Below are 14,069 nucleotides of genomic sequence, written 5' to 3'. Positions count from 1 at the left end.
TTTATAACACTTACGTCTTAGGCATTTGTTTATTATTATCTGTCTTCCCCACTTAAATGGAAGCCCAGAGAGGGTGCTGATTTTGTCTGTTTTGTTCACCACTGAATCCCCAATAGCTGGGACAGTATTTGCCATAGTAGATACTTAATAAATATTTGTTGAATAAGTTGAGTGAATGAAAACTTGGAGTCTCTGTAGAAAAAAAGAAAAAGCCATATGATTTGGGGGATTTTTCCCAAAACCCATTTCCTCTAGTGCTGTGATTTTTACTAATGGCCAAAAGGGAACATTTCCATCTTAAATAAATGAAAGCTTAATATTTAAATTTCAACTATGATTTCTTCATTTTCCCCAACCTAACATGTGATAACAACAGCAGTGTTCAGTTCCTTTAGCTATAAAATGAAAATCCCCAGTTGCACCTTGGAAGGAGGCTGGAGGACAGGGAAAGTTTACGTTGCTCAAACCTGCAAAGCTGATAGGTGTGCCAAACACATAGGGGTGGTATCACGGTAGGGAAGGCAGAGTTTGAGGCCATCAGAGGTGAACTCAGCACTTAGGAGGGGGCAATCAGATTCCTTTAATGTCCTTCAGTTATTGAGGCAGTGAGTCAGGCTGCCAACAAACACTTATAAAACATACCTTATGGGAAAGGCTTTGCTCTTGAAGTTAAGTAAGGCACCATCATTGCCCTCAAGAAGTTTGTATTCTAGACTAATTTCAGAAATGGGCATTTTGCTTATAAAAGGGTGGTCACTGGGCTCCCCTGGTGGCGCAGTGGTTAAGAATCCGCCTGCCAATGCAGGGAACACGGGTTTGAGCCCTGGTCCTCGAAGATCCCACATGCCGCAGAGCAACTAAGCCCATGAGCCACAACTACTGAGCCTGCACTCTAGAGCCCATGAGCCACAACTACTGAGCCCGCATGCCACAACTACTGAAGCCTGCGCACCTAGAGCCTGTGCTCCGCAACAAGAGAAGCCACCGCAGTGAGAAGCCTGCACACCGCAATGAAGAAGAGTAGCCCCCGCTCACTGCAACTAGAGAAGGTCCGCGCATAGCAACAAAGACCCAACACAGCCAAAAATAAATAAATTTAATTTAAAAAAAAAAAGGGTGGTCAGATATGAATTCACCTGCAATCCCAAAAGTCACTTGGTGTGACTTGGAGCTGGAGTCTAATCTCAAGTTTATGGCTAATGAGATGCCCTGGAACAGGTTAACTGAATCTCTCTGAGGTTCAATCAGCTTTGTGAAATGGATGACTTGGACAAGACAATCTACAAGGCTTCCATATTCTCTAACATTTCATGGGGTTTTTTTTGTTTTGTTTTGTTTTTGTTTTTGTTTTTGCGGTACGCGGGCCTCTCATTGTTGTGGCCTCTGCCGTTGCGGAGCACAGGCTCCGGACGCACAGGCTCAGTGGCCATGGCTCACGGGCCCAGCCGCTCCGCGGCATGTGGGATCTTCCCGGACCAGGGCACGAACCCGCATCCCCTGCATTGGCAGGTGGGCTCTCAACCACTGCGCCACCAGGGAAGCCCCACACCATTTTTCTTATCCTCATTTGTCTTATAATGTAGTAGAGATCATAGCACCCACCCTGACTACCTTAAAGGACTTTCGTGAGAACCTACTGATTTTAAACCACTGTCACAAACCTTAGTGGAAAAACACTTAACTGTAAAGTGTTATACAAATATTCAGGATCATCATTAACCATCATCATTATTCTCATGGGGACCCTGGGATGCCAGAATGCCACAGTCAACTCCCATCTATTATACCCTGTTTTAACCTTAAGGCAACATCGGGGCAGGGCTGTGGAAATGGTTCCATATTGTCACTACCCAGGAACAGTTACCCCTCCCTAAGTACTAGACTGTGATTAGGGTTTGGGTCCTGGAGTCATCCAGGATCTCACAAATCTCGCAATGACCTGTAGATCATTAAAAATGTGCCACTCTCATAAGTCTACATAACAACAAGGAGTAGTTACTTAATTTCTCCAAGCCTTGGATTTCTTCATGTGTAAAGTAGGGACAGTATCAGTACCCAGGGCCACACTGTACGATTGTGTAGGCTGTGCCAGGGGGACCATGGAGGTTGAAATCCAGCCCAGGGTACACTCAACTAGCCACACGTCCATGGGACGGTGTTTTCTCAGAGGAGGCACCGTTTTCTAACAGTCTTCTTTTTTTTTTTGTTTTAACATCTTTGTTGGAGTATAATTGCTTTACAATGTAGTTCATGGCCCCGAGTGGAAGCCTTTTTCTTAACCACAGCAAGCTGCTGTGTGTGCTAACAGGGACCCTGAGAGTACTTGCCCTGAAGCCTGGGCATCAAATGAAAAAACACATGAAGCCTTAGCACAATGCCTGGCATAAAATAGGGTCTGATTCAGGGTAGCTGAATCTGCCTACTCTTTTACTATTCAGAACTACACAAACACATTCTTGTTTGAAGTAGCTTAAGAGAAAATGAAAATGCACACACTCTTCTTTTTATTCAATTGCCCAAATACTTTGCATTATATAATGAACCTAACTTTCAAACAAAGGAAGATGTCTTCTTTTTTTTTTACATCATTAAATGGGGAGTTCTATGTCTAGCTTCTGATAACAAAGGAGGATTTAACCTATGAAACATTATGAGACTCGACTTGGTCAGCTTTCGTGTTCCTCACAGAGACAGATGGACATCATGACAAAATAAAATTCACCAATATGTGCTGGAAATCCCTGGTGATAAATCACAGGCTTTATTACTGCCTCTCCTAATTTCCTTTTCTTAGTAAGTAGTCCTAGGTGAAGTCTACACAGGAAATAGCCTTAATGGTTTTAATAGCAGTGGTTTAATGAATAATCTATTACGGATATTGTAAATAAATTTTAAATTAAGAAACAGATTAACTAAGAAGTTTTCAAAAACAAGCTTTGGATCCAAAAATCTAGCATACCAAGAGTGTATAATTTGTCCCAATCTCCTATTATACCTAAGCAATGCAATACCTTTAAAAAAACTAATTAAAATACTTGCTTCGGTATATGTGATAACTAAAATATAATCATTATAACTCTGTAAACACCAGGGATGATGTTATTGCCTTATTTCATAATGATGCTGTCACAATCAATAAACAATAAAACAAACACACTTTCCTTCTTGGGAGATCACCTTCCCCAAGAGCAAGTGGCACAGAGCACATGGATGATAGATTGTAGATGCTGAAGGGAAAGCTTGCAGGTTCCTTCCAGATCTAATATCCTGTGATTTTACAAGTCACTTTTATCTTACTTAAATAACACCAAATCACCAATGACAGTGAACTCACCAATAATGCAGGATTAGCTACCTCATTTGCCAGGCCCAGTATAAAATGAAAATGTGGGCCCTCCATTCAACAATTATTAATAATTTCAAGATTGTAACAGTAGAGCATTTAAACTAAGTACGGGGCCTCTCTGAGCGTGGGGCCTTGCCTGCGTGTGCTGCAGGGACTGTTGAGATTCTACTGGTATCTGCAGGCCCTGGACTCCTAGCTTTCCCCTCCTTGCTCCTTCTCCAATTCTGGCAGATGTAGTTCCAACATCAGAAAGTACCAGTTAAGTTGCTGCTGTTGATGGGGGCTAGGTAAGCAAAGCAGCATGGGGAACGACACCGGCGGGCATCCTGGGGTGTCCTTCTGGGCTTCTGCCCTTTCCTTGTCTATCAAAACATCTGATGAAATCCAGACAGAAAAGGAACTAAAATACTTAGAACATTAAGTTTCCTTTAGACACACAGTCTAGTTTTATAGACTCATTGATTTTTAAAGTTAAACAGGGCCTTAGAGATAATCTAGTCCAACTTCTCTCATTTTAATTTGGTGTCCATCAAATTCCATTTAGGCCAAGGACATGGGAATTATTTCTTGGTTGCATAGCTCTGAAGCTGGTAGTAATTTTGATGAACAAACCGTAATTGATGATCTTTCAGAAAAAGTTAGTATAATAGTATGATGAATGATTCACGCTATAACACTAATGGATTTGCACAAGATGCTGCCAACCACGTTAGCAACATATGTACTATTTGATTTTGTTTTTAAATTCGATTCAAAGCAAGGAGAGTGAGGCTAATGTCTTAGCTCTTGGAAATCCCTGAACATGGGATCTAGAATGGGTCCATAAGATTTGGGAACAAGGCAGATAAATCCAGGTATGAAGTGAGTGGCTGGTTTAAGGCTAGAGCAAAAAGCATCTCCTTTATCAGAAAATGTCTGCTCTCCACAGAGAATACATCTATGTATCTATATATCTATATCTACATCTATATACATATGTATTTTTAAAAAATGAACTCTTATACATTGTTAATTAGGGTTCAGACACTATGCTAAATGCTTTGAAAATATTAACTCATTTAATTCTCATGACAACCCTATGAGATAAGTCCTATGCTTATCCTCCTTTTTAAGATGGGGAAATTTAGGAACATCAAGATTATTTATCTTGCCCAAGGACCCACTGTGTAAGAGGTGGAGGTAGGATGCAAACCCATCCTACCTCCACCTCTTGCTCCAGTAGCTGCTCTTAACCACTAGGACATGATGCATGTCAGTAATCTTCCGCCATGCCCAAACACCACTCACCCTGCCCTCCACTGCATTGTATGCAACAAAAGTAAAACAACATGCATTTAAGACACTTGGAGATGTATGCTCCCAGCACTGTAGCCATAGCTGTGCCAAATAATTATATCAACGTTATGGCTGAACTGATGCTGATTTCACAGATGTGAGTTACCATTACACAGCTGTGATTTTATGCAAATGATGATGCCTCAAACAGCTTCAGTCACTTTTCCACCGCCACCACCACAGTGCTTCTCTACAGGGTTAAGAGCAATTTTCCACTTGTCATTGTTGCTTTGATTTAGATTTAAGAACTAGAAATCAAACGCTTACCCTTAAGCCTCTCTTCTTTCTTTCCAAAAAGAATAAAACAGCCTATGAGACAATGGTTGAAATATGTAAAAGCTTTTTTTTTTTTTCTCTTACTTTCTTTTTTTTGCGGTACGCGGGCCTCTCACTGTTGTGGCCTCTCCCGCTGCGGAGCACAGGCCCCGGACACGCACACTCAGCAGCCATGGCTCACGGGCCCAGCCGCTCCGCGGCATGTGGGATCTTCCCAGACCGGGGCACGAACCTGTGTCCCCTGCATCGGCAGGTGGACTCTCAACCACTGCGCCACCAGGGAAGCCCTCTCTTACTTTCATTCTAACAATTGCTCCTCTTTTATGTCTATTGTTTATGAAGTCTTTTCTTGGGACTAAAATAAAGATGTAATTTATTTCCAAGACCATGGGGACAATTCCTCTTGGCTAGGAAAGGTGTGATCCATCATTGTTTTTCAAGAGTTCTGCAATGAATGCAACTCATTGTCGGCCAAAGAAAGGAAGCCATCTTTGCAATGTCATTGTGACAACCCAGACATTCTCATGCAGCAGTAGATTAGTTTAACTTATTCTGTCACACCTTCCAGATATTCATATATTTGTACTTTTAGGACATTATTCTAATGGTAAACATTAAATTTCAATGGAAAACACGTTCAAAGATCCTTCAAGAAACCTGGACATCTTTCTACTTTATCCAGATGGAGAGAGGATAAGACGCATATAAGACTTTCCAATTAAAGTAATTGATAGTAAATGTATCAATTTTCATGAGGTTGAACAACAATTATCTCTAGGGTTCACTTAATTTCATGCATAGGAAGGAGAAAGAAGTATTCAACAAACACAGTATGTCATGACGAAATACAGATTAAAATATGCCCTACTACACAAAATAACAGAACCATAAGGTTCTGAAATTTTTATTTTAGATAAAAATGTTACTAAGGAAATATTCTGCCCGAGAACATAAGATAGCTTGACACAGCAGATTTGCAAATACGGTATTGTGTAGTCACGGTGCATTCTATACTGTCCTTTAGCACTTTCTGGAAGCCTGCTCTATTTCTGGTTAAACAGATGAGTTAAGGGTTTTGAGCAGCATAATAAAATTTGTGTGCTTTGCCAGGATAAAGCCACAGTCCTGAATTAACATCCTGCACTGCAGTCCCAACATGCTTTGACAAGGATGCTATTTCATGGCTCAATAAATACTTATTGACTAACTACAAACATGACAAAAATGTTTGCCCTTCAACTCGACTGCCTTAGGACTAAACACTCGAGGATTCTGAAGAAAAGCCCAAGAACATTGCAACAGTTCTCAAACCACGTTTGTTTTCATTTGGCAATATCCCTAAACTTGCAAAAGGGTAGAATAGAAATATACTGGTGGATAAACCCTGGGAAAACTACAAGGTCTCTAAGCACATTTTTCTTTATAAGTTGTTTTGTTCAACGTAAGATTGAAAAAGCACACACACACAAAAAGAATATATATTAATTTCATAGATATGCTCCACGTCTAAATGATCAGGTTGGTGACTGATCCAAAGCTGTATTAAGTGGTCTTAAGGGATTTCAGCCAACTGGCAGGGCTCCTGTCTCCTATTCAGAGCACCCACCCACAAATAATGAACATGGTCCTCTCTTTGCTCCAACTTTAGGAGAAAATGTGTTACTTCCAAGGTTTGGGCAGCATATTGCAGATGGGTTAGGCCATGTTTAAGTTATCTTCCTTACAAACACAAAAACTTAAGATGTGGTTACCTATTTTTCTCTGAGAAATTTCCCTTCAATCAACTTTATTATGGACAGACCATAATTGGTAAAGGTCAACAAATGGATGCAATATTGGAAAATTCAATATAGTACAGAAACTTTCTTACAAGCTAAACTTTGATTAGCCTATTCCCAGATATCACAACACTGGAGAAGTCACCTTTCCAAGATAAAGTTCTTACCCCATTACATGTGTGGTTAACAAGTCACAGTAACCATAGACGTATTCCTGCTAAGATTCTTTTTATCTAATTAACTATATTTTAATTTTTATGGGGCAACCCTAAGAAGTCTTTCCTTTAAATGTTATTTTTACTTTGCAATATCATTTTTAAATTTAAAATGTATATTTTATTAGTGTGATATATTGTTATGATTATTTTTTATTCATCAAAAGTTCTGGGACCAAGGAGATCTGTCACAAAAGATTATTTGATATAAAAATACTATTACTCAGCTATAAGAATGCTGAGTTTAGGAACAGTGCTGCTATTTTTCTTATTCCCCAGAAATTTAGCACATGTATATGTATATAAAGTTCATGTCCCAATATTGTGTTCTAAATAAAGGATGCCCTAGGACTTGGTCCTTGGCCCCTCCTCTTATATTCTATTCTAAGTAACCCCATCCAGTCCTAAGGCTTCACTCTACAGTAGTCATATGCCAATAACTCTCAGATTTCTATCTTTGGCTTTGACTTTTCTCCCAAAACTTTACTCGTACAACCAGCTCTTTGACTTTTACTTTGGATGTCTAATAGGCATCTTTGGCTTAATTTGGCCAAAGGAGAACTCGCTCTTCATCTGGCTTATGCAAAAAAAGGTCCTTTTGCACTGCAAGATGCAAATATTCCACCTGTCCCCAACTCAGCCCATGGCTCTACAAACCTAGGAGCCCTTGATCCCTCTCCCTCACCTCCAACAAAAAATGTCAGCATTGTTGTCTCTACTTCCAAGACATATTCCAAGTCTGTCCCATTCTCTCCATTTTCATCATCATCAGTCTAGTCCGTGTCACTGCTTCTCTCTTACCTGGACCACTCCAGTAGTAACTTATTCAGGCCCTGTCCTTCCTCTGTTTAAAATTCTTTGCTACTTATCACATGTAGAACCAAATCCAAACTTCTTGCCCTGGCAACAAGGCCCAACCTAATCTTATAACCTGACTCTACCCATACCTCTGACATGATCTCTTACCATCTACTTGTACCACCTTTTTTCATTATGTTCCAGGCACACCGTTTCTTTTTGTTGTTGTTTGTTTCCCTTTTCTTTTCTGTCCCTGTAAAATATCAAGCTCATTCCAACCTCACTTAGGCAAAACTTTTCTTAGGGACTTAGACTATGATCTCGTACTAGACACAGACTGCTGCAAGTTATCATATGGTAGTTAACATAAGTCAGTGATTCTGAACCCAGACTGTACACTGGAACCAGTATTAAAAAAAACACTGATCCCCAGGCCCCATGTGAACCAAATCAGAGTCTCTGGGGGGCAGTAAGGACGTTCATATTTCCAAAAGGGCTCCAGGTGACGCTGTGGGTAGCTAAGGCTGAGAGGAACTGTGGTACATATGACATGTTCTCTTTCTCTGATTTTCATTGTATATTTACCTGACAGATTTTCTTTTTTGTTATTGTTAATATAAATCACATCTCAATGTATTCCCTTTTCAAGAGATGTTTAAAAAGAAAAATCTGACAGAGTAGGATGGCCTGTTCTTTACAGTAAAGTGATAATAAAAAGGAAGGACATTGATATAAAACAAATGAAAAGGATCAGCTAGTATCATCCTGTACTTTTTGCTATCATGGAACACATTTAGATTTTAATAAGGAACTTTTTTATGGCCCGTGTTCTACTCTTGATCCCGCTCTGCATTTAAGTCCCAATCTCATGTTTACATCACATCACAGGATGCTACTGTTGACTTTGAGGATGAATAAACCTGTTTTAACATGACAAGAACTCACTGAAATTTGGTGAAATTAGCATTTCTAACAAAACTCAAACTTTTCAGTGATTTAGGTTAGTTTATTTTTGGCAGCAATATAACTTCCTGCGTCTAAGAGAAATGATTTAAAATAAGACTATGAAAGAGATCAAAAGACTTGGCCATCAATTAGTTCAAAAGCTACCTAAATATTGTTATGTGAGTATAAAGGAATCATACATATGGATTACATTTCCATTAAAACAGAGTACGGTTTTAAAATGAAGGAGCAGAAAGCTTTAGAAAACTCATTTGGATTTTTTCAGACCTTAACTTTTTTTTTTTTAATAAATTTATTTATTTATTTATTTTTGGCTGCATTGGGTTTTTGTTGCTGCACACGGGCTTCCTCTAGTTGTGGCAAGCGGGGGCTACTCTTCGTTGCGGTGCGCGGGCTTCTCATTGCAGTGGCTTCTCTTGTTGCGGAGTACGCGCTCTAGGTGCATGGGCTTCAGTAGTTGTGGCTCACGGGCTCTAGAGCACAGGCTTAGTAGTTGTGGCACACAGGCTTAGTTGCTCCACGGCATGTGGGTTCTTCGTGGACCAGCGCTTGAACCCATGTCCCCTGCATTGGGGGGTGGATTCTTAACCACTGAGCCACCAGGGAGGCCCCAGACCTAAACTTTTGAGAAGTAGTTCAAGCTGCTTACAAAGACCAAAAGCTAAAGGGTATGCTTCTGCCTAGAGAATTTAATGATGCTATAAAAGTTAAGAATTGTCACCAGTGGTAGCTGATTAGGGAACTGAAGAGGCCAAAAGGACCTGTCATTCACCCACCTTGAAGAAACCTGCGTTTACGCTTTATGACAACATCTCTTTCTTGCAGCCCTTGGCTTCTTGCAGCGATGGTAATGGGCAGGGCACACCACATGAGAGCCCCAACAAGGTAGATGTATGGCTGTTTGTTTGTTTGAACTCTCTATAAGCCCAAACACTACCCAGCCCAATAGGATAACTGGGAGACGAGCTATTTTTGGTGCATAGGGTTATTCTTGTCACTGCAGGAGGAAAGAGCAATTTTTCCGATTAATTTTGTTGTTCTTTTTAAAACTAATTGCAAATGACAGAGAGACTTAGAGAAAGGATTTGAGGTCCATGTGTCTCCGTAAGAGCCATGGAGAAGGCAGCGTGGTATAACACAAAATGGGCACAGATGACCTTCGACTTCTGACAACCTGAATTAGAATACTTCTTTGAACACTAACTAACTTTGTCATCTTGGGAATAAACAATAATTACCACCATTATTTCAATGATCAATATTGAGATGACAGGTGGGAAAAACTTTTGCTGACTCTTATGAGGATTAGAGTCTTAGGTAATTAAGAAGTAAGTATATGTTGGCAAAAACGCCACAATCCGATGAAAGTCTGGCAGCTACTACAGAATTGGAAAGCCCAAGAAGAGCTCCCAGTATCATTCTTTCTTTAACCAGTAACTCCCTTTTATAATTTTGTAACGAAATGAACATATCTGAACATCATTCACACCTCATCCTTCTATCGGTTTCATTATTTGTGTCGTTGTGATGCGTGTGAAGAAATAGCTTTCCAGTTATGTATAATCCCCTCCTTCCCAAATACAGTCCCACAGCACAGAAATCCACAAGCTTCACTATGTTTAAAACAGCTCTACTTCTTCCTGTCTTTTTGTCCCATTGACAAGATGGGTTTTCATGAAAAGAAGTTACAGTGAGTTAGAATAAGGATTTCCTGCCTCAGGATGTTAAAAAGCAAAAGGACGCATCAAATACCTTCAGAATGCTCTAGACAACAAACACAAGTTTGTTATAAAGCACTTTGAATACTGTTGTACTGACTAAGTGTAATAAGAAGAAAATTTTAGGGAAATTAAAGAAGTCCCAGCACAAAACTTTTACCTGATAGAAAAAAGCTGAAAAAAAAAAAAAGCCAATAGCCTCACATCATCTCTTGGGGGGTGGGCAAAGTCTCTCTGGGGTACATTCATACAGTTGGTTTTGATGATATTGTGAACTAAACCATATAAAGAAAACTTTTACAAATGAAGAACACTTTTACCTAGAATTGATGCCAACATTAATAACTTAAGTATTTCAGTGTCTCATGGCCAAAGTTCCATATTTTAGCTACCTTTGCGAGAAAACCCAAGAAAATCAATTTGCATCTAAAAGCTCCTTCATGGAGTTGGCTTGGTTTTGTGGCAAGCATCCCAGCTTGCTTAGAGAAGCAGAGGTTGAAGTCTGCTTCACAGAGGATTGTTTGGTCCCAGTTGAATAACCTGCTGGCATCCACTGTTAGCAGAGTGGTAAGCAGATTATGGGTAAAAGCAGATATTAATATTCTGATTAAACATTTTAAAACCTCATACCACTATTTTAAAAAATAATTACACTACTCTGGGAGAACTCTTATACTTACCATTCTGAAGCCACTTTTAGCCTGAATTTCTATATATGCATGATCTTAAAAATCTCTACCTATCACTTATTTCTCAGAATCAAAACTTTTTCTCTCCACTGCTCTAACTAAACTGCAAAGTCTAAAATTCATGTGAATAAATGACTTCCCTGGAAAATCTTAACAGTTTTAAGTCTTTACATTACACTCTCATCCTTCCCAGATGTCCTTTTGAAAAAGACAGGGCTGCAGTCATCTTTGGCCTCAGCTTCTATAAAAACCCAGCACAGCTTTGGCAGCCCTCTTGGAAAGACTTCTTGTTTCCTGAGGATCCATTGATTTAACAAACTTAACAAACTTAATAACAGAAGCTATGAAAGAGACATTTGCAGTAAGCAATCTGAAGTTATGAAGCAACACAAGTTTACTAGACCACAAAAACTTCACTAACATCATCCATCACGTAGATTATACAATTTAGCACGATAACAAGGAAAGTTATTAGTTGTTATTAATTAGGTCTGCAATGCACATACAGGTCTTTAAAAATCAACAGTCAAAACTACTGGGTTACCACAACTTATTTCTGGGTCCAGACTGCAAAGCCTGTTTATTTCTTGGGTGCTTACTAAATGGGGTCACTGTATTGGAGAGAAAATACGGGATAAACAGTTTATGCTGACAATATTGAGTGTTGGAATCATCTATAATCCCTACTTCTAATTTGACGAGTTAGGTTGATAAAGACCTAGCTCAAGGAGACACAGACTCTGGGCATCTACTCCAGAATGCTATCAGACTAATGATGAGATGTGGCTGCATGGGTGTAAGGACAGAACATCTTGCAAAGGACTTCTACATTTCTTCAATAAGAAAAAGGGGGAGGAGCCCAGAGAAGGTTCAATCTTCCATCTCACACTTGGCATCCCTGCCCTCTGTCCAGGCTTCATACCTTCTTCTTCTCTAGACCTCTCTTCCACCCCTGTGGTCACTGGCCAACTCAGGAGATACTGCTGGAGAGACAGGAGGCAAGAAGATCCAGAGACTAGACTCACCGTCAGCTCAGGGGCCCTTCCATCCACACGTCCCCCATTTCCAGAAACATCTTCCAGCAGCTAACACTTGGGGAAAGCATTCCTAAATCCTACACTGCCTGGGAACTGTGCTGTGGAGGAAGGCCACCTTCCCTTATTGTGGCAGGTATGATGTGGTGACTAACCAGACCTAATGCTCCCAGCATGGGCTCTGCGAAGGCTCAGACCACTTCCCGCATCTGTGGCCCTACTAGGAGGTAGGTCCAAGGAGCATGCACAGAAGAAAGACCACAGCCAGGAGGCTGGGGGAGGTGCTAAGGAGGGGACTGGCCTTCTAACCTAAGCAAATATTCTTAAGAACCTCTTGGCTCAGAATAATCACCTCTTTTCTTCCTCTGAATCATGAGCAATGGATTCCAAAAGCGAGGCCACTCTTTTGCAGCCCCAAAATGAGGAGAGCGGATCCACAGCTGGACAGGGGTTGTGGGCAGCTATCTACCAGCACCAACCACTGTCCAACCGTCTTTGCCCAAATCCTCCCCTCTACCCCATAAACATCTGTCTCCCAGAGCTTTGGATACGCTCCCTAGCCTTGTCTTGACTCCCCCGCCCACACAGGCAGTGGACGTGTCCCTCGTGAAAAAGACGAAGTTGGGAGAGGGACCGATCTCCTGGAACCCACTTGGGCTGGGCACTCATTCACTCACTGGGCTGGGGTGGGTGGATGGTGGCGGAGCCGGGGCCAGCCCAGGCAAAGCGGCCACTCGAACGAAGACTCCCCAGGTAACCCCCGCGCCTGCTCCCGGTCCCGCGAGCCGCGCCCCGCCGAGCTGTCCGCGCGCGCGGGGCGGAGCCCACACGCACCAGGTCCCCGCGCGCGGAAAGCGGGGAGCGCTGGCGCTCCGGCCCGGCCCAGCAAGGGGGTGAGAGCAGCCTCCTCCGCCCATTCCCGGGCTCTGAAAACCTGTGCCGGGAGCCCACAGCGGCGGCGGGGCGGTGGGCCGGGCGGGGCGACGCGGCCCGCGCCTCCTCCCGCTCCCGCGGTCCCGAGTCTCGGGGGCACCGACCTGCCAGCCGTCTCTCCCGGACGTTTTTCCACAGCCGATCCCAGGCTCTGGCGGTAGAGTCCCGCAACTGCTCACTGATTGACCGCCTGAGCTGCGTTTGGAAAGGTTTCAGCTTGCCGGTCATTTTAGATCCGTCCTCATAACGACCAGCGGGCTTGCCACCGCCAGTCCAGCGTGGCCCGCAACCCAGACCCCCGGCGACTCGAGACGCCAGACGCGGGATTCCCGCTGGGGTCCCGGGACCAGCCAAGGGCGCGACAGGGGTCGTCCGCCGTCCAGCGCGGGGGCCGGGACGCGTTGCCACTGCGCGCGCCGCGCAAGGGTAACTTCGGCGCTCCGTCGACTCCTCTACCCCTTTCCCCCTTTCCTCCCCTCCCTCCCCTCGGCTCAGCGCTCCTCCGCTCCCCTCCTCTCCCGTCCTTCCCTCCCCTCTCCCTCCCGGACGGTCTAGCGCCCCACTCCTTCCCCCAGGGAGCTTTCTCTCCCTCCCTCCCTAGCCTAAATCTGACAGCTCGGTCCCGACGGGCTGCGACTACGGAGTTTCTACCCCTCTTTTCATTTTCACTCAGAGGCCAAGGGCTGTACCATATTCCTCCCATTTCTTGATACTTTACATTTTTTCACTCAGAAAGCGCCACCATCACAACCATTACAAAAATTTTAAACTGTGCCATAGCTAGTGCCGAAATAACTCATCGTAGTTTTCCTGAATTCAAATCACTTGAATTCGACTCCTCAGTTTTGCTGACATTCTTTTGGAGTTAGATACTGGTGCACTTGTATTATATCAATCTTTCCTGGTTTCATCAATGAGATGATTATCTGGCTGCAATCTACAATCAAATTAAAATGATTTATTCATTGCATAGCCATTGAC

The 14,069-nt window shown here is 42.5% G+C and overlaps 1 protein-coding gene across 1 annotated transcript in view; it reads right to left on the bottom strand.

Moving 5' to 3' along the window:
- STARD13 (StAR related lipid transfer domain containing 13) overlaps nucleotides 1-13,496 on the bottom strand; it is a 223,431-nt gene extending 209,935 nt beyond the window's left edge. The window contains exon 1 of the mRNA XM_029210397.1: nucleotides 13,193-13,496. Within this exon, the coding sequence (XP_029066230.1) occupies nucleotides 13,193-13,316 (124 nt within the window). The 5' untranslated portion in view covers nucleotides 13,317-13,496. The remainder of the gene's footprint in view (nucleotides 1-13,192) is intronic.
- Nucleotides 13,497-14,069: the final 573 nt, after the last annotated feature.

This window comes from Monodon monoceros, unplaced genomic scaffold (genome assembly GCF_005190385.1).
Source record: "Monodon monoceros isolate NGI ecotype Baffin Bay Population unplaced genomic scaffold, NGI_Narwhal_1 Super_Scaffold_8, whole genome shotgun sequence".
NCBI lineage: Eukaryota > Metazoa > Chordata > Mammalia > Artiodactyla > Monodontidae > Monodon > Monodon monoceros.
The sequence above is the reverse complement of the archived record's forward strand: the minus strand, read 5'-3'. Positions and strand labels throughout refer to the sequence as shown.